The sequence below is a fragment of the Eleutherodactylus coqui genome, chromosome 3 (genome assembly GCF_035609145.1).
Source record: "Eleutherodactylus coqui strain aEleCoq1 chromosome 3, aEleCoq1.hap1, whole genome shotgun sequence".
In the NCBI taxonomy this organism is placed as follows: Eukaryota; Metazoa; Chordata; class Amphibia; order Anura; family Eleutherodactylidae; genus Eleutherodactylus; species Eleutherodactylus coqui.
In genome coordinates this window covers 159,410,575-159,431,767 of record NC_089839.1, presented here as the reverse complement: position 1 = coordinate 159,431,767, position 21,193 = coordinate 159,410,575, and the positions used below count along the sequence as shown (strand labels likewise).

General features: G+C 43.9%; 1 protein-coding gene and 1 non-coding gene across 2 annotated transcripts in view; both read right to left on the bottom strand.

Moving 5' to 3' along the window:
• The window catches only part of NUP210 (nucleoporin 210), a 123,392-nt gene that overhangs the window by 30,369 nt on the left and 71,830 nt on the right, over positions 1 to 21,193 (bottom strand). Inside the window, exons 28-33 of the mRNA XM_066596448.1 lie at positions 21,013 to 21,171; positions 20,228 to 20,319; positions 18,624 to 18,798; positions 14,376 to 14,551; positions 13,610 to 13,830; positions 9,488 to 9,624 (exon numbers count right to left, since the gene is read on the bottom strand). Of these exons, the coding sequence (XP_066452545.1) occupies positions 9,488 to 9,624; positions 13,610 to 13,830; positions 14,376 to 14,551; positions 18,624 to 18,798; positions 20,228 to 20,319; positions 21,013 to 21,171 (960 nt within the window). The remainder of the gene's footprint in view (positions 1 to 9,487; positions 9,625 to 13,609; positions 13,831 to 14,375; positions 14,552 to 18,623; positions 18,799 to 20,227; positions 20,320 to 21,012; positions 21,172 to 21,193) is intronic.
• Positions 2,725 to 2,833, bottom strand: LOC136622648 (U6 spliceosomal RNA). The gene has a single exon (XR_010791841.1). It is a non-coding gene; the product is annotated as a U6 spliceosomal RNA (small nuclear RNA).

The following is a 21,193-nucleotide window of genomic DNA, read 5'->3' as shown; positions in this document are numbered from 1 at the left end:
TTTTTGTGTCCCGCGGATCCGGACGGCTTCCATAGGCTTCAATAGAAGCCCGCGGGAGCCGTCCCCGCGGGAGACCCGCATAAAAATGGAGCATGGTCCAGATTTTTTCATGCTCCATTTTTTTTTAAATCCCTTTTATTGACGATCCGCGGGTATTTATCTACCCGCGGGTGGTCAATGCATCCCTATGGGGTGCGGATCTGCGCGCGGGAGAAGAGTTAAAATCCGCTGCGGATTTTAATTCTTATTTTCCCCGTGGACATGAGCCCTTAAAGTGAAAAAAATGGGCCTCTACCTGAATTTAAAGACAGACATTATGACAACTACAAAAAACGGCCAAATTCAAATCAAAAATCAATAACGAGGCCGTAGAATGTGTGCGAGACTTCATCTTCCTTGGTTTGCAAACTGACCAGGATGGAGCATCTATGCCAGAGATAAAACGTAGGTTAGCATTGGGGTGAAGCGCAATGCTAAACATGGACAAAAATCTGGAAACTTGAGGATATCGGTATAGCAACTAAATGCAGGATAGTGCAAACCATTGTTTTCCCCATAGCCATGTATGGATGTGACCAGTGGACTGCGATAGGACGACTGATGAAGTCGAGCTGCCGTGCTGGTGAAAGCTGATGCATAAGCCCTGGACGGCGAGAGTAAACAGAAGTCCTGAATCGTATAAGACACAATATATATCACTGGAGGGGAAGATGACTGGACTCAGACTCATGTATTTTGGCCATGTAATGCGAGCAGAGTCGCTGGAAAAGGGGAATTTTTTCTTACCGATAATTCCCTTTCTGGAAGACATCATGACAGCATACGCTGGAGGTTGCTCACCTGCTGACCTGAAGGGACAGGAAGAGGCAGAATATAAAAAGCACCTCCCCTCCACCAACACCAGTGCGTTCCAAATGACCACAGTGACCAGTTACTTAACCAGAAGGTGTGTTTTTATTGACATCACACACCTCAGAAAACAAAGTTAAAGCATACACATTACCTCATGTGTTGAACAAACTAGGGTAACCATGTTGGTAAGGGGGGGAAAAAAAGCCCGTATGCTGTCATGATGTCTTCCAGAAAGGGAATTATCGGTAAGAAAAAATTCCCCTTTTCCCCATGACATCATGACAGCATACGCTGGAGGAATACCAAATAAGTGGCATGGGCTTTTTTAGGGAGGGATTACGGCTTGGAGCACCTTCCTACCGAAGGATGCGTCCTGGCTATACTTAAAGTCCAGCCTATAATGTTTAATGAAAGTATGGCCTGAAGTCCATGTGGCTGCGTTACAGATTTGCTCAATCGATGCGTGCGCTCTCTCCGCCCAAGAGGATGCCACCGCTCTCGTTGAGTGGGCCTTCAATCCTTCTGGAGGGGGGATGCCCTTGGCCTTGTAAGCCTCCTGGATGGCTCTCCTGAGCCACCTGGCGATCGCATCTTTAGAAGCGGCCTTTCCTTTGGCCTGCCCCTGAAATTGAACGAAAAGTTTGTCAGACTTCCTGAAACTTTCTGTTGCCTCGAGGTACGCTAGTACCGCTCTTTTGACGTCTATATTATGGAGCTTTTGTTCTTTTGCATTTTTGAAATTTTGGCAAAAGGCTGGAATAACTATTGGTTGGCCCCTGTGGAAATCTGACAATACTTTAGGCTGGAAGGATGGGTCTAAAGAAAAAAACTATTTTATCCGGGTGGATAGTCATATATGGGGCCCTTCGTGAGAGGGCCTGGATTTCCCCCACGCGTCTGGCTGACGTAACTGCCACAAGCAGGGCTACCTTGTATGTCAGCCAGGCGATGGATAGATCCGTAATCGGTTCAAATGGGGGGTCGCATAAGGCCTGAAGGACTATGGTTAGATCCCAGGGTGGTGCCGTGGGCCGTGTGAATGGATGTAATCTGCTCGCCCCTCTAAGAAATCTCCTAATCCACCTGTGCTCCGCCAGCGCGAGATCGAAGAATGCCCCCAAGGCCGCAATTTGGACTTTGAGTGTATTCGGACTCAAACCTTTATCCAGGCCCGCCTGGAGAAAATCTAAGATTTTCCGGACGTCTGGCTGATCCAGCTGCTGGATGTCCTGGCCTAACCACTCCGAAAATTTTTTCCAGACTTTGGAGTAGATTTTGTGTGTCGAGGGTTTAAGGCTCTCGCTAATGGTGGAAATAACCTTAGGGGAAAGACCCTTTCCTAGGAACTTTACCCGCTCAAGCTCCAGGCCGTAAGCCTGAACTTGTGAACTTCCGGGTAAAGAAGAGGGCCCTGCGACAGTAGGTCCGGTCTTGTTGGAAGGTGGAAGGGCTCTCCCACTGACAGGGATCTCAGGAGGGGGAACCACGGTCTTTTGGGCCAATATGGTGCTACAAAAATTACTGTTAGGGTTGACTGCAGTAATTTCCTTAGCAGAAGCGGGATTAGTGGTAGAGGGGGAAAGGCATACGCTAGGTCCCAATCCCAGGGGTGAGAGAGAGCGTCCGTGCCCAGGGCCTGTTTCTCTGCGCCTCTGGAAAAGAAAAGCCGGCATTTGGTGTTTGCGCTTGACGCAAAGAGGTCTACTTCTGGTACCCCCCACTTCTCCACAAGAAGGCTGAACACCTCTGGATGGAGTTCCCACTCTCCTGGGTCCACTTTCCTTCTGCTTAAAAAGTCCGCGGCTGAGTTCTCGGCTCCTCTTATATGAAAGGCCGATAGGGACTTTGTTGTGCCTTCCGCCCATTGAAGGACTAAATATGGAACGCCTCACGAATTTGCGTGTCATCCTTGCGCAGGGGCCATGCTAATCTTCGCTGTATCGTTCCAATTTTTTAGTATATGTGCTGCCGAAGCAAGCACCCCCTTCCGCCCTTTGGATAAGACCATCTTCCGGTCTTTCCCTTCCCGGCGTACGTAGACGAGGGATGAGGGGTGAAGGGTCTCTTGGGTGGTCTGGTGGCAGGCAGTCCGTGACTCTTGTCAGCTGCTTTCTCCAGCAGACGATCCAGGTCTGGTCCGAATATACGCCCGCCCCGGAACGGTAGGGTACATAGCCTATTTTTGGACGCAGCGTCCCCTGACCACTCTTTCACCCACACTGCCCTTCTGGCGGTGTTCGATAGGGCTGCCATGCGGGCTCCGAGGCGGACTGTTTCCATCGAAGCATCTGCCAGGAACCCTGTTGCCATTCGCAGCAGAGGGATGCCGCTTGCGAACTCCTCCCTAGGGGCTTTTTGGTCGACTAGGGCTGCGAATTGGTCCAACCAGATTGCCATGGAACGAGCCACGGAAGTGGCCGCGATGTTCGCTTTCATGATGAGACCGGAGGTGGACCAGGCTTTACGCATGGATGTGTCCACCTTATGGTCCAACGGGTCCTTTAAGTGGGATGTATCCTCAAAGGGCAACCCGGACTTTCTGGATACCATGGCAATTGCAGTATCGACTTTAGGTATCTCGTCCAAAAAGGACACTTCATCTCCCGGAAATAACAGGCGTTCTTTAAATTCCCTGGGGATTAGCGGAGCCTGATCCACGCTCTCCCACTCATTTAGGATCAGCTGCTTGAGTGTGGCGTTTACGGGGAATGAAGATTTTTGTTGCGGGAGTAACCCCGCGAACATATCCTCCTGGACTGTGCGGGGTTGCTGCACGTCTTCCTCCACCTGCATGGTCCTGCGTACTGCTTTCAGCAGTTGATCCATGTCCGCGGTAGAGAAAAGATATTTCTTGTCCTCCTGCGTCACTTCCCCGTCAAAATCCACATTTTCCGCTATGTCGGAGTCAGACTCAGACACCGCCGGAACCGACCTGCGTGTAACCCCGGAAGGCCCAGGTTGGAGGTCCGAGAGGGAGGACTGCACTTCTTCTCGGACGACTGACCGAATTTCGGCCATAAGGGAAGTTTTTTCCTCCTGCATAATTTTCGCGGAGCAGGTAGCGCATAGCGTTTTGGTGCAGGAGTCGTCAAGTTTGGTTAGACATACTGGACATTTTTTACTCCTGCGTCTAGCCTCCCTTGGTTTTTGAGTATCCCTGTCCTGTAAGACAAGGGAAACTCTGTTAGTGGGGAAGTGTATGTAGTGCAGGTGTAGGTTGGTCCACTGGACCACTTACAGTTAGGAGGGTCTCTGGGTCCTCTCTGGTCGACATCTTGCGCCTTGCAGGAACGCTTCCTGTGCTTAGGATCGTTCCTTAGCGTGGAGAAACACCACCAGCTGATGCAGGGGCAGCGGATTTTTGAATTTGGCGCCGGCCGCGCCAGGCCACGCCCCCTTTGCGGAGCGTCCGACGTCACCGCGCTGTATCCGAAGCCACGCCCCTGGAGCGCTCCTGTCGGCCCTGGACCCGGAGATGGCGGCCGCCGCCGCAATGACGGCCGCAGTGGTGCCGGCAGCCCGTACTTGGACCCCGGCCCACCGGAGATGGCGGCCGCCGCCCGAAATGACGGCCGCAGTGGTGCCGGCAACCCGTACTTGGGCCCCGGCCCACGCAGTCCCCGGAAAGCTCCCAGATGGGGTCCTTCCCACTGGGTTTGCCGGGGCTGCCCGAAAGATCCACGCCGCCGCTTCGCCGGTAAGTCCTCCTCCGGCATGGGACAGCGTTGCTGGAGTTCTGCCGCTGCTGTCCTGAAGGGACAGGAAAAACACTGGTGTTGGTGGAGGGGAGGTGCTTTTTATATTCTGCCTCTTCCTGTCCCTTCAGGTCAGCAGGTGAGCAACCTCCAGCGTATGCTGTCATGATGTCATGGGGAAAAGTCTAAAATGCTTGGACAGATCGGTGGAAAAAGACGACCCGACTGCATAAGGACACAATGGCCGATACTGGCATGGATATTAACCAACTGAAAGAAGCTGTGCAAAACCGAAAAACACTGAGGGAGGGAGCTTGCCTATAGGGTGGTGAACGACTAACAACAACATAACTACTTGAAAGGAGATTTGGCGGGTAGGAGATTCCTGGATGGTGCATCTTCGTTTGTAATCATGTTACTGTGATGTTTTTTTTTAACCATCATTAATTATATCTAAGTGATCAGAGCCCTTGGGAATATATAGGTTGTGTTATTTGTATTTAGGCTTGGGTGTGGTGTGTTTTTTTTTTTTTTTAATGGTTGTTATTTTCTCTTCCTCTAATATGCAATGCAACCAGCATCTCAAATTCTGTGCATGGATAAGAGACGTGTCGATGAATATCATTTACCAGGAATTAATATAATTTCATGGAATGTGTGGGGTATGAGGGATAAGTCTAAAAGATATGCGGTTCTTCTCATCTATATTCAGCTATTTCAATCAGCTAATGTTTGTTTATTAGAGACTCATTTAACAAGATACTGTAAACCTGCTTCACCACTCCTTCTCGGCACATTCTCTTCATTCTGTTATTCACATGGAGTAAGTGCATCTAAAAGGAATAGTTTTATGAATCGATGCGAGTCCTCCCTTAGAGATTCCCAGGGAAGATTTGTGTAGCATAGATGTACTATTGCCCATAATTATATTCTAGTGGCGATATACATCCCCCCTCCGTAAGCCAGTGAATGTTTTAAGAAGGTGATGGAATTTATAACTATACCTTCTGCTGTTCCTGCATTAATCCTGGGTGATTTTAATAATGGTCTGTATCCCCGTTTGGACAGATTTAATAAAGGCCCCGATAGTGGCTTCTCCATTTGATTTTTGGAGGCTGAGAAATCTAGAGGCGCGACAATATTCTTGCTATTCTAGCTCACATAACACTGTCCAGAATAGATCTCCCGATTGGTACGCCATCTATGCTTCCCTATGTTGACAGAATAAAGTAGCTACCACAAACTGTCTGATCGCTCCCTACTTTGTTTGCGGTTATCTATAAATGGCCGTGTACTTGGAAGTTAAACCTTTTCTGGTTTAGCTTGCTTTGTGGCAATGCTAGAACAGAACAGGTCTTACTGGAATTTGCTCATATTAAATATTGCTTCCTCTTCAGTTGCCGTGTTGTGTGAGACGCCATGAAGGCATTTATATGCGGTTATTATATACAGAAGATTAGTTTATATAACTTTTATTGTGTGAACCTACATAAATTTTGGAGTGGAGATAATCAAAGCAGTATATTTTGTTGATATTGGTCTAGACCCCAGATTTTGCATATTGAGTATTGTTGATGGGTATACTCTTGAGAATTCAGAGAACTCTATATCAGGCACGGAAACTGATAACTGCCCACTGGATGCAGCCCGCCCGCAATACTAACAGAGCAACATTTTTTTATAAGGATAAAAGGAGGTTATATCGTTAGAGAGAAGGATATATCAAAAAAGATTGACTAAATTTAGGAAATCTGGGGCCGATGGTCTGGTATATAAAAATAGTGTAGACAATATTGACTGTTGCATAGCATTAGGGAAGAAATGTTGGTGGGATGTAGAAGAGGTGAGGGGGGGGGGGGCTGGGAAGGTGGAGGAGAATTACTTTCCAATGTTTTTTATTCCCTCTGTATATGTTTAATAGGTTTTGTTGGAATGGGGAAGGATATGATTTAAGTATAGTTATGTACTGTTTAGCTAGGGAATGGATATGTATAGCATGTTCATGGATTTATACATATATAGGGATTAAAACGTCAATTCTACAAAAATTATAATTCTAATAACGATCTAATGAAAAGAAGATGTGCATTAGTATGCAGACCAAGCGGCCCATTTGCTATGCAAAATGCTACAAGGTTTCAGTTTATTAGTTGTAAAGCATGTTCTATAAGAAAGTCCTTTTTAGTTGTCCACACATTATCGGTGGCCAGGTATGCCAAATCCTAACGTTCAAACTCCTCATCACCAAATGTCTGATTTTGAGAGAGGTCAGCTAATTGGCACATTCAAAATGGGGGCACCATATCATGAACTCTCCCGAAGGACTGGCCATAGTGCAATGTCAGTATAGAGAGTGGTTACTCCGAGAACCCAGGAAGGCTCCAGTACTGGCAGACCTATCATAGATCCACGAAGGACAATTTTTTATGTGAAGACTGCAAAATTGTGCCAATGGCAGTTGCTGATAGATGGGTGGAGAAAGGGCCAATCCAATTGTGATTTCAGAGTGCCTCACGGGTCCAACCTCTAGAGTCATAGTTTTAGGCAAGAAGTTATGATAGCACGGCCAAGTTGGTGGTTGTTGTAGGCACAATAACTGCCTGCCAGTATTTGGACAGCGTGGTACACCTTGTCCTACCCTTCATGACCACCATCCAAAAGGTTATTTTCCAACTGCATAATCAACTGCCATCTACATGCTGCAGCCATCACAAAACACGTTTTACAATGTGCGTCAACCATGAATTAGCTTGCACGGTCCCTATACTTTTCCACAATAGAGCATGTCTATGATGCTATAGGTAGACCCACTATGTCAAATTGGCCACCCACCAGAAACTGTACAACTGACTGCACAAGGCCTAGAAAGACCCCAACAAGGCTCCAAAAAGACCCAAAAAACAATAATTAAATTGCAGTCCCCTACCTATTACCCCTGTAAAATAGATGTGTGTGTGGGAAGGGGGGGGGGGGGCGGAAACACACAAAAATTGCTAAAATTACATGTCCTTCGAAATGATGCAAAACAACCTCGACACGGCTACATCGATGGAACATGTAGGCCACCTGCAGACGGCCGGGTCTGATCCGGCTGCGAGAATTCTCGCAGCGGGACCCGACCCGAGCGTCTGCAGAGAGCACCGCATCACTCGCTGCCCCGGCTGTTGGATGTGCCAGCTGCCAGCGCATGCGCAGACTGTAGCAGGCGGCCTTAAAAGGTTATGAGCCAAAAATTATTTTAAAGATGTAATGGTGGTCTCACAATAAATACAATACATGCATACAAACAGATACATTTTAAATAAAATGTAGCCCCAAAGTACGAGGATCCTTAAAAAAGGTATTCCAGGAAGATTCAGATATTCCCTGTCCACAAGAAAGGGGATAACTAATTGTGGGGTGCAACTGTTGTGACCCACACTGCTCACAAGAGCGGGATGCCCGTGTCCCCCCTGAGGTGGCCAAGCATGCATACAGCCACTCATTTTAATGGGAGTGTGGAAAACAACTGAGTTCAAGTGCTTGTCAATCTCCAGCTTCGCATTGAAATCAATGGCAGCACTAGAAACAGTCAGGCTCTTTACCCATTAAAAAAAATGCTCTAGAATTATTGTTTAATAGTGAACACAAGTATTTACTAAAACAGACATTTCAGAAGGGCATACTGGTTTATTTTAATGCCTGGTAAATAATTAAATGGGACCTGTCAGGTTCCGTGAGCCCTGTAATAAAGGGTTTATGGGCTCATAGAACAGCTGAGAGTCCAGGGGAGTAATTTGCATCCTCACCTGCCTCTGCACTGTCAGGTCACAAACCTGGCATTCAAGTCCACTGAGTGGACTACTTGACTTAAATGAATGCACATAGGCATGGTTCATAATGACAGGATAATATATGCACATGCATGCAGCAAATAAGTCTACCTGTCCTATGAGCCCCTACACTTTGTTTACATGGCTCATAAGACCTGAAAGGTTCCCTTTAACCCCTTCCTGCTCCATCACGTACTGGTACGTCATGGAGCGGCAGGGTATGTATGAAGAGAGGTTGCGTGGCAACCTCTCTTCATACAGTGCGGGTGTCAGCTGTTTATAACAGCTGACACCCGCGGGCAATAGCCGCGATCGGCCGCGCGGCCGATCGAGGCTATTAACTATTTAAATGCCGCTGTCAATTCTGACAGCGGCATTTAAATCCCCCGAACTACAGAACATCCCGCAAAAAACGAGCCCTTGCTCAACTACGTCGACGGAAAAAAAAAAAAAAAGTTATTGCGCGCACAAAATGACCGCAGAAAATAATTGAAAAAAATTTATGTCTTTGGGGGGAAAAAAATAGTATAGTTAAAAAAAGAACTATACAAGTTTGGTATCGTAGTAATCATACCGACCCATAGAATAAAGCTATCATGTCACTTTTGTTGCCGTTTGTGCGCCATAGAAACAAGGCGCACTAAAAGATGGCGAAATGTCTTTTTTTTCATTTTACTCCACTTAGAATTTTTTTTAAAGTTTTTCAGTACATTATATGGTACTTTAAATAGAACCATTAAAAAAATACAACTCGTCCCACAAAAAACAAGCCCTCATACAGTGACGTAGATGGATAAATAAAGGAGTTACGATTTTTTTGAAGGGGGGAGGAAAAAAAAAAATGGAAAAAGAAAAAGGGGCCGCGTCATTAAGGGGTTAATGCACCTACAATGTGGATATCACTCTAGACCACAAACTTGTCTCTTAATACAGTTCTATCTCCACTAAGACATTGGGGAGGAGGGGGGGGGGGTAATACTTTCCACCCAGGGTTAGAGCAGTTAGAATTTAGCTCCACTTTCCTTTATCATTTATTTGTTTCAAATGCTTTATTTATATTGTATTTTATGCAGATCATAGTCTTTATATAATACTGGTCATGGTTCATTATTAAAAAAAAAAAATTACCTCTTGGTACGTTTTCAAAAAACCAGGGATTTCATAATACACAGTAACAAATCCAGATCCTCTTGCTAAAGCAGCACCAGACCTAGGATCAATTTGAAGAACCGCACTAGAGGAAGAGCTCCATGTCCCAGTCAAACCTGTTAACAAAAAAGATGTACTGTATTAGAAACCACAGCATGCAAAGAAACTCCATTCTAATATATGCCCCGTCTCCTTGCCTATACTTCTTAGACATGGATATCCTATTCCATCACTAAAGATACATGACTGAATCAACTTCTCATCCAATATGACACAGTTTTTGTTCAATCTTAGGGAAATCTATTCTAGATTTTTGGACCTTACTCTGATGGAAAACACCATTTTGAATATTTTACAACAATTTAAAATTGCGTAGCTTTGTAAATATGTCTGAAGTGATCATCTGTGTTAAAAGCCAGAGCTTCATTCAGTATTCTACAAACTTTAGAGCGAAAACCATCCAGCATTTCTTACAGGTTCAATGTCTGCATAGAACTTGCTATAGTGATGTGTTCTGTGGCATGTCCATCGGGCACTCTACAGGGGTATTAGGAAAGAATTAACATATAGTGCAAGGTAGGGCTGAGCAAGAAATCAAATTAATTTGATCAATCGTCATTTTGCCGAGGCACAACTCTAACTTTGGTCAAAATTGTGAAACGGAGATTAGTCCAGCCCCCTATGATGGGGAGCCAAGGACAATTTATGGAGGCTGTGATAGGATATTTTCATAATACATGGCCACGGGTGGGGTTGGGATGACTACAGGGTGTGAAACCCCATCTTTCATGTGTATAACTAAAGTTTATACCCCATTCATTTATATTGGGAAATCACATACACGGCAATTCCTTGATAAATACTGATTAGGAGAATGGTCCCATACAGTTCTGATAATCAAAATACTAAACGACCACCTGTCAGTGAGTGAGTGACATGCTCCGCCCTGATCACATGACGGTGACATCAGCACAGGTCCTGTAAGCACACAGCTGCTGCCCGGCTAGGTGTTCGTAAGTATTCAATAGCAACTGAGGCCGCAGGGGGTTTGTAGGAGATGTAGTCCGCTTGTAGTCTGCACAGGAATGAAAGACCTGTGATGAGTCCGTGTCATGTGATCAGCAACTGACTATGTCGGTAACACCATCACAGCGGGTGCTGAACCGCTTGTGGTCCCTGTTGTATGGGATAAAGAATATATGTAGTGGAGCTGTATGTGATGTAAATGTAGCAGTGCTGTGTGTGTGACGTGCATGTAGCAGAGCTGTCTGGCACATTGCGCCACCAGAAACACTGATACTATAATTTTCTAATAATTAGAAGTCCGTATATATTAAGAAATGGCTGTGTAAGCAATTCCCCCATGTTAAACAATATGTTAGTATTTATAGGTTGTTTAGCAACAAAAAGAGAGATAGTCAGATTTTAGTTTTTGGTCGTCACACAGCTCTAGTGCAAGGACTGTACAATTATGTTCCCATATCAAAAGTAAAGTAGTGTTCCACATTCTTATCCCTAGTTCCACGGCGAGTATTGTACTCCAGGGACACATATATACTTCCACAAGTTTCTGTGTGTAATCTCCCCGCGTTTCTCCGTCTGGTGATTTGTTTTTCTCCTTAGGTGTATACCAGAAAAGCTTCCAACATATACAGGTTTGTTTTCATTTTAACAAGGAAGCTCATTGGGTTATGAATGCCACGGTCTGGCATTTGTTAAAGAGAACCGGTCATCGGGTTCATACAAGTTTGTACACTGTGGTGTATCACAATATAGTTTGACGTTGGGCTTGGCAGGGCACTCCCAGTCATGGGGGCAGCACCACACTGTCCTCTCCACACCCAAATCATGTAGAATGACATCTGTCACTATTTATGTGGGCGGGGAGACGCCGATGCAGCGCCGCCACCATAACTGAGCACCCTTCCGAATCAAACTTCAAATGTATGTTCTGAAATGCTGCAGTGTTTTATGGGTGTAGTGTACGATCCAAACATGGGTGCAGTGTACGATCCAGTCCCAGGCCATCTTTAAACCTACATATTACAGGGTTACACAAAAATGCAGGGTTTTTTTTTTCTTTTTTAAAACACACGTGGACAAAAAAAAAAATAAAAAAAAAGATTTTTTCTTTCCCCTCAAAAAAAAAAAATTAAAAAAAAAAAAAAAATGATGACATGAAAATAAGGTCACGAGAAATGCACACGGATGCAACATGGACATACACACGGATTAGAATCATTCAGTTTCTCAGGGACCAAAATCGCACTCATCCGAATAAGCCTTTTACACACAACATTATTTTCAATCAGTATATGCAGGAGTAGGTCCAAAACATGGAAGAGGCACACATTTTCCCATTAGTTTTTTTTCTCTGCATGTTCCACTCCGGATTTTTGCTTAGAAATGCTGAACCAAAATCCTACTGTGTGAATGAAGTCTAATGGTATGTGCACATGGCAGAATCCAAGGCAGAATTTCTCAAGTAGATTCTGCCTCTAAAACCACAGCAGAAATCCGTATCCAAGAGGCGAATATCTGACACTGATCCACATGTGGATTTAGCCCTGTGAATGGGCAAAATACAGATGCAGAAATTCTGATATGGGTCCGTGTTAAAGGGGATCCTTGTTGGAAATTCCACACTTGGATTCACATGAATGTAAATTCATGCTAAATATGTGGCAGAAACATGTGGCTATGTCGCGGCGCCAGTTTTTCACACAGTTTTTTTTTTTTAGCCAAAGCCCGAAGAGAAGTGGATCCAGCAGGAAATAGTAGAAGTCCTTCCTTTGTATTTCTGACTTTGAATTAAAAATTGCTACAAAAACCTAGGGAAGGATCTGTTTGACTCTAACCTTAGAAAACCTTGTACAAGCAGCTACATAACCAACAGGATGGTTTACTTAGACGTTTCTTGTACACCTTCCTGGTCTACAAGGTTTAAGATGGAAGATTACTGTATCTCTACAGGAATGTCCTGTAAGGAGCATTTTACTGCACTGTGATCAGTTAACACAACACAAGTGACAAAAGAAAGAAGGACTAGTGTGTGTAAAACGTATTATGTACATTTCATGGGACACAAAAGGGAGTGAAGTATACCAGAAGAAGAGCCGTGGATGTGACACACAGAGTTTATAGGACACCTTTACCAACGTAGGCTACAGATGTGAGACTAAAAGAGTGCAACCGATGTAAACACGAGCGGTTATGTAGGTCCTGTGGGCACCGTATCGCCTTTTTTTTTTCTTCTTAATTTTGGTTTGAAATACAGTCTGCAATTTCAGATATGTGCACATTAAGTAAAACAAATTTACAAAGTTACCGTATATACTCGAGTATTAGCCGATCCGAGTATAAGCCGAATCAATAAGTTTTACCATAAAAAACTGGGAAAACTTATTGACTCGAGTATAAGCCTAGCTATATACTGGGTAAAAAAAAAAAAAACCCTCCATACTCACCTCCCAGCCGGCGTCTGTGTGGCAACCTGCGTGAACTCTCCCCGCTGTCACCACTGCCATCCTCTCTGCCCGGCTCTGTCATCTCTGTGTAAGCGCTGTGATTGGATTGAGCGCCAGCCAATCACAGCTGGCACTGCATCCAATCACAGCGCTGGGCTGACAGTGGGGGATTTGAAAGCCCAGCAGGGAGATGACAGCAGGGATTGGCTGTGAATGATTGAGCGCTGGCTGTGATTGGCTGGCGCTCGATCCAATCACAGCATTGACGGTGGGGGATGACTGAGCCGAGCAGAGAGGATGGCAGAGGAGGGCAGTGGGGAGACTTCCAGCAGCTTGCCGCATTGCCGCTGGGAACACAGGAATTCAAGCAGCTTGCCACACCACTGCCGGGGACACAGACGCCGGCTGGGAGGGGAGTATGGAGGTGTTTTATTTTTTTTAACCCTTCCCTGACTCGAGTATAAGCCGAAGGGGGCTTTTTCAGCACAAAAAAAATGTGCTGAAAAACTAGGTTTATACTCGAGTATATATGGTACTTGACTTTCATGCAGATATTTGTACATAAACCTGTAAATTGATGGCCAAGGGTGTTACTATACCTGTAAAAGATAGGGTACATAAAACAGTTTCTTACCTTCCTGACTAGTTACTGGGCATGCAAAACAGATTACATCACCAACCACAGCTTCTTCCTTGACAGCTGGGTAAATGCTGTGCTGTACGGGGATAGGAACATAATCGGAAATTCCAGGATTCTCTGTATCCCACACTCTAAATATTGTAAAACCAACATTGACTGTGCGCATGATAAAGCTGTCATTTGTGGGCCCCTTTACAATCTGTACAAAATCATCCCTGAAACCAAAAATAGAATATAAGATATTAAGAAACACAATATAAACCCAACATATAATATAGACATATACTGGTCATGTATGTCACAACACTGCCATCATGTGGTTAAAAATGTACTATCATCATAAAACATTTACATACTGTATTTGTAAAGAAGCTTTTCAGGGCTGGAAGTAATTTTAGGGATAGGCTTTTTTTTTTTTATGCACTTCCTGCCAGTAACCCTCACTGAAGAACACTACAATCAGCCTCTTCCTAGTTTGAGACGGCACAGCAAATCCACTTAAGAATATAGTTTTAGCATCTCTTTAAAATATAATATCGCACATCCAGTATTTCAATCATTTTAACCATTTTAATATATTTATACAAAGTTTTGAAAGTCAAATAGTCTACACTATTCTGTTTTTGTAAACTACAAACTTGTGAAGGACTAGAAAGTAAAATGTAGCGATCTTTAAAATGTTCTCCGACTGCAAATATCAACATTTGCATAAACCCTAATGGCTTTGTTAAATGCCCAAAAATACGGAATCTTCTCAAACCTGTTAACTGCAAAGTTGAGAATGGAATTCTGTGCATGGAAGGCCTCGCCGGTGTTGTCATGGAAACGGGCTGAGAAACGCAATGTAGCTCCCAGAGGAATTGCAGACAATAAATGACTGTTTCCAGTGTGTATAACAGGGCTAGTCACAATGCACATGTATGAAATTGGTGATACCTGTGAGATAAAAGACCGAAAATTTTCAAAAAGACCATGCAAGTTTTTTATTTTGTTTTTGTAAAGAAAACTAAGCAGATTGTCATCATATACACAACTAAAAGACGTTTAGTTCCAATCTAAGGACAGTCCAACATCATATTAAAAGGGATCCTCATTCACCCATCAGTCTAGGTTCTTCAGTCAGAATAGCCAGCTAGCCAGCTTTCCCATTCATTTGGAGGCTTTTTGACCAAAGAGAGGCGTCTGTAGATTTAGAAACCCTTCCAACAAGGTTTGCTGGATGTGGCGAACTGATCAAAACATGCGCAAAGAAGCTTGTATTTTTTATGTGGTTAGTACAAAACAGTTGTACAAATTTTATTCAGACATTTGGTGTGCATAAGTGCTGAAGCATGGGGTTCTGTTACTGGATTTGTCAAACCATGGTTTATGTGCAGCTTCACATTTAGTTTGTTGAAGCGCTGTCTTTTGTTGCAGGCACATTTTGCAATCATGTAGGTTTTATTCTGAAACTATAGATTCATTCCGTTAATCTCATAAGAAAGCCTACAGGCTTTTTCTTGCTCCACACTTTGACCCCTTTGCGTGACTGACCTTTGGTGTATTATTTTGGTATCATTATATTTGTTACATCCTCACCACGCCGTAAAAATCATAAAATGTGAGTTTGATACATTGAGTGCCCTGCCAGGTAAGGTCAAAGTTCCAATGTTTAGGCCTCATGTCCACTAGGAAATTCGGGCCCGCGCGAATTCTCCATGCAGAATCCCACAGCATTACCCTCCTTTCCCACGGACATGAGGCCTGAAAAAAGATTTAACTCACCTGTCCAGACGCTGCGGGTTCCTGTCCGTTGCGGCCGGATCTTCTTTCTCTCTGCCTAGCGGATGTGCTCGGCACGCTGGCAGCGTGCATGCGCCGTGCACTCTTTTCAACTCCTGCTCTTCCGGGCTCCCGCGCCGGAGAGCAGAAATTCAGCTGCGGGTGTACCGCGGGACCATAGAAGCCTATGGAAGCCTGCGGGAGACCCACAGAAAATGGAGCATGCTGAGTTTTCTCTCAAGTGCGGGAGAAAACGCAAATCCATTAAAATGCCATCCGCGAGTGCAAATTACAATTTAATTGCCCGCTAATGGATCCCTTTGGGCAAAATTGAATGCGGATTCCGCAGCGGAAGCCGCAATTCGATTTTGCCAATGGACATGAGGCCTAAGTCTAGCAGCGCAGTTGTACTTTAGCCAACAGCACCGCTAGGGAGAGTCAAGCGTTTTTAAGAAATGTTCATATCCAGTACTTACCAGTTTGACTGTTGCCATGTTCCCAAAACGTGGAAGATCAAGCTGTGGATGGCGAACAGTTCAAGGGGTACGCTCAGTTAGAAGTTGGTACACTGATTTATTTTAACTGACAAGGACTTCAGGATAAACTACATTTTCAGTTCTTAAAAGGTTTAGAAAAATGGTTGGAAAGGTTTTATGTTCGCGTAGCAAATATCGGGTCAATCTAGTTCTAAGAATGCTCTTACTGACCTTAGAATACAGGCCACTTCAGGTCATTGTACTCTTAGAGCTTCTAAGTACAGGGTAAAGATTATTAGCTTCTCTTGGAGAACTTAAAAGCGTAACCGTTATTTCAGGTGACTTTTCAGACTATACCACCTTGTGTGTTCATGAGTAACAGCAATCTGGTCATTATATAACTTTTGTATGATATTTTCATCAGTTTTCCCCTATGCAGGCTCTGTCAATATTTACAGAGCTAGTCCCTTATACACAGCACATATAGAAGACAAGATCCTACTTCCTATCTCTCATCAGATGCAGCATAGAGATAATAAAGCAGTACTAAGTAGTGCAAGTGTGAACCCAGCACTATTAAAACCTTATTAAAACCTTGAGCAGCAGCACCAAAGTCTCCCTTGGCCTTTCTCTGCAGCTGCTTCCTCCACCTCCCTTCTCCATCGACTATAAGCAGCATGTAACCTGATTAGAGATGAGCAAGCGTACTCGGCCACGCCCCTTTTTCTCCCGAGCGCCACGATTTTCCGAGTACTTCTGTACTCGGGCGAAAAGATTCGGGGGCGCCGTGGGTGAGTCGGGGGGTTGCAGCGGGGAGTAAGGGGCGGGGGGGGGGGGGGGGGGGGAGAGAGAGAGGGCTCCCCCCTGTTCCCTGCTGCTACCCCCCCGCTCCGCCACGCCTCTCCCCGCCCCCCCGAATCTTTTCACCCGAGTACGGAAGTACTCGAAAATCGCGGTGCTCGATCCAGTAATTACTCGAAACGAGTAGGTTCGCTCATTTCTAAACCTGATGTCTCAGTGAACAGAGCTGTGTGGAGATGAATTTTAGCACAATTTCAGAGTGAATGATTAGTGAAGGAGCGAGAAGCAGTGACTGATAAGTGGAGAAAGAGGCATTTACTATAATAAGATATAGGACATAGTGTTTCACATTCGCTTGTTGTATTGATTTATGCATAGTTTATTGAAACAATGCTCAATTGTGCTTACATAAATGTCAGAAGCAATCTTCATGTTCAAAAAGTTAGGTTTACCATCAAACCTAGAAAGCAAAAAACACTATCATGTCCTCCCACACCAAGTGGGACCAAAGACATGGAGCCCTACAGTCCTCAACGTTTCCTACATTTCTACAGCTACAGCACTGTTTATCACCACAACTGTCACCTTGGTAGACTGAAAAATGAGGACTGTACTCTCAAGGTCTGGAGGGGGGCAGGGGCAGTGCAGGAGATTTCTCCCCTCTTGCTCCCCTGCCCCTCTCCATTGAGATAACACAGCGGCCGTTCACTACTGAACGGCAGCTGTTTAAACTGCACGATGAGCAATGAAGCTCATTGGCCATCTTTTATGCTGCATAAGTGAACGGCCGCTGTGTTATGTGAATGGAGGGGGGCGGGGGAGCAAGGAGGAGAGAAATCTCCTGCACCGCCCCGCCCCCCTGCTGGCCACTCCATGAACCAGCCAGTTCTGCTAACTCCCGTGCAGGAGCACAGGAGCGCGGAGACACAGGGATGAGTAGTGCATTGTTTGCCCGTCAGTCGTCCCGTGTAAAGGGACGTTTAAATATGACTTTTCCCCATCCAACCTCCTTTTTATGAAAGTAGGAACCTTTATTCTTTGGTACAGATTAAGGTAACTTAAATACTTATCAGTCTTAAAAAAGTGGGTATTTAAGTGATCTAATAGGTACGACACTGTGTGCCAATTTCTTGATAGGTTTATAGCAGTTAGTTTACCTGCTTCCCATCACCCAACCATATAATGAAGCAATAAAATTGTGGCTTCCTGCAAGCCACCATAAGGCATGCAGTAAACCCTCAAGCCTTCATTCCATATCTGTGCAGGAGATTGCTAGTGCTATATCAGAAAATCAGATCTCAGCTGTAGAGATATGTGGAGAAATTAATCAGTGTAGAATATCCTAAAGACATGTTAAACTGAAGGACATTCACTTTATGCTTTACTGTGCATCATCACCATCTGACTCACTGCACGTTATCTGAGTATTTTACATAAGCATATAATGTGCTTTCTATTAGTTTACTTGTAAGGTGTCAAAACTGAACTTTCAGGCCCCCCAAAAAAACTAACAAAAAACCCCTACACCCTCCAGATCCACCGGCTCCCTGAACAGATCACGTATTCCTTGTTCCACAACATTGGGACAATTGACATGGCATCTGACACATCTTTAATCCAGACTCCCAATGCTATGAGCTTTTAATGAAGCTACAAAGCAGACTCTGCTCCAGCACTATTGTTGCTAGGTAAATCAATCAAAGCTACAGCCCAGCCATAAATAATGGTCTCACCATGGGTTTTAACGTTAGCTAAGAAACGGATACAATTTCAGCAATAACTTATGTCACTTTTCAGTGGTTCTACACAAGCACCACAATGCACTTTTTTTTAATTAAATCGTAACACATATTGAGGAGCATCTTGGAGTTAAAGCGTAAATATGGCTATTATAATAAAGCTAAATTTTTATATCCTAAATAAAAAGGGATACATTTTTAATTAAAAACCGTATAATACTAGGAAATTACCTTAACTGACACAATAATAGTTTGATTGATTCCAAAGGGTTCCTGGGAGTTAATTTCTATGGTAGAAACTCCAGTTAGCGAGCCTGTTGACAGTAGTCCATTCCGGTCCACCTTTACAACAGGTGGCCTGTTTGGCCCATTCAATATCCGATAATTAACAGTGGTTGCTTGGTCTCTGTATTAAAAATAACACATTAATAAATCACACTTATAATATATACTAGAATAAAGGAATGGACCAACAAAAGATAATACTATTATACACACTCATTCCCACAGTAAAGTTTAGACCCTTTGGTAACAGTAAAGTATCTTGCACATCAGATTTTAAATATTATTGCTGATGAAGCCAAACGTTGGCAAAAAGTGTCACCTTTTGTTATTTTGCTTTTCCCTCAACATGTCCATTAACTCAGTTACATTTATTCTCAAACTATGAATCTAATGGGGATTTTTTTCAAACCTTTTAAAGCCGATTAGATTTTACCTGAATGTGGACTGATTACAAACTGAAGCAGATCTGCTGCATGCATGCAAATATCTTTTTTGGGATAGAATAGCTGATTATTAGATGTGCAGGTTAATGCACACTCCACATGTTTCAGTCTGGGAGGTCAGCCAGAGATCTTAGGGCTGCTGTCCACGGACGATAGTGCATTGCGTTACTCGCTGTAATAATCCAGCCACGAGTAACGCAGTGCACGCTTTTCATAGTGTTGCTATGGAAAGCACAGCCCCTTGTCCACGAGCGGAGAATCATAGCGATTCTCCGCTCGCCGGACTCAAATTGCAGCATGCCGTGATTCTCCGCGATTAGCCCATCTGTCAAATAGGCTCACCGCAGATAATTGTCAGTTCTCTCCCCTGAGGCGGCACATTGCTAGCGATATTCCACCTCGCTTGTGGACAGGCAGCCTTACTCCACGCCAACAGAATGCACACTCCTGGATGGTGGTGGGGTGGGATTCTCCCTCCCCCTCCTCTTCCCAGGGCTTTACTTTACTTCTCTTCCTTCCTCCCCCTGAGGTTACTTAAGGCCAATTTAGACACAGGATTATCACTCAAAAGCCATCTTTTGAGCAATAATCATTGTGTGTTACATTGTGACATCTTGAGCGATCATCTTGCAATGTAAATGACACAATGATTATCGCTGAAAAGTTGCTTTAACGACATCTTTTAAGCGATAATTGTGTCTAAATGGGCCCTTAATGTTTTGCTTTGCAGTGTACGGATTTTAAAAAAAAGTGTCACTTCAACACTGAAGGCAGACAGAAGTCCCATAGCTTTCTTTCCTCGGTCATTGATTTTAAAAGAAAAAAAAAACAAAACAAAAAACAAACAAACACAGAAAGTTGCTTCCCCCTCCTTTCTTTTTGCACGGGAACAATAACTGCAAGCTACGCTTTTTTTCCCCAATCCGAAAAACTGAAAGTGGACAGAACGGAGTCAAACTAAACTCAAGGAGAGCGAAGAAAAAACAACAAAAAACTAAGACTTTTTTTTTACCTTTTTCTCTTGATTGGTAACAATAGTTTACATAAGTTTCAGTGTTTTGTAAATGTGTAATGAACTACTGCAATCTCCAAACAAAAAGCAATTACCTGTTTGTTTGTAGCCTCAAGTTGGAATTTGGAGACATAAGTATCTGTTCAGCTTCTATGTTTGGGTTTATTAAATGCAATCGTTCAAACACCTAAAACAGGAATTTGCAGTTAAAAGTGTTATAGGAAAAAGAAAAGAAACAAAAATCAGATTAGCAGAGAAAAAAACCCAGGAAGAACAATGATATCCTGACAGATTAAAAGCTACCCTACAAGCTCCCCCTTACTAAGGCTCATTTACCTCAGTACATGAGAAATTACCTGATGTCCAACATTTTCTCCCCGATAGCTTAGCTATGTGTACTTTATGACCATTCTTCCCTCACTATATTGGAACGCAGTTCTACATGCACTGACCTCCAGATCATGTGATAGACTGCTTACACACAGCTGCCAATCAGAAGAGGCAGAGCTGTAGAGGAGGGCTGGAGCACCAATCTGAAGCCATGATGAGACAGGTTGTTCGTCTCAGACTACCCATAGACACAGCAGCTAAGCTGTAGTCACACATCACAGCTCTGCTCTAACGGAGATGAACTAAAGCAAAAAGATCTGAGAAATATAAACAGCAGGTAATCCCTGCAGGTAACGACAAACATACTTTTTTTAGCCCTTGACTGGACAGTCTCTTTAATTATTGACTTACATTAATAACTCAGTCATTGCAGTACTGCATATATAGAAGGTACATAAAACTACAGTCTATTCTTAAAGGTGGACATAATTATACAATTCACTATAGGAAGGATGACATAAAATGAGAAATGTGTTTTCAGATCAATTACCTGAATCTGAATCTCATCCGACAATTCCTGGGTATGGCCAAAGAATTGGTTGGCTGAAGCATCACTTACTCGTACCGTTACTCTGAGCCCAGTTTTCCCTTTCATTTTGGCATAAACATTCATAGCAAAGTTGTATTGTTCTGGGAGATTAAAAGATGCCTGGCAAGAGAAAGTCAGAGCA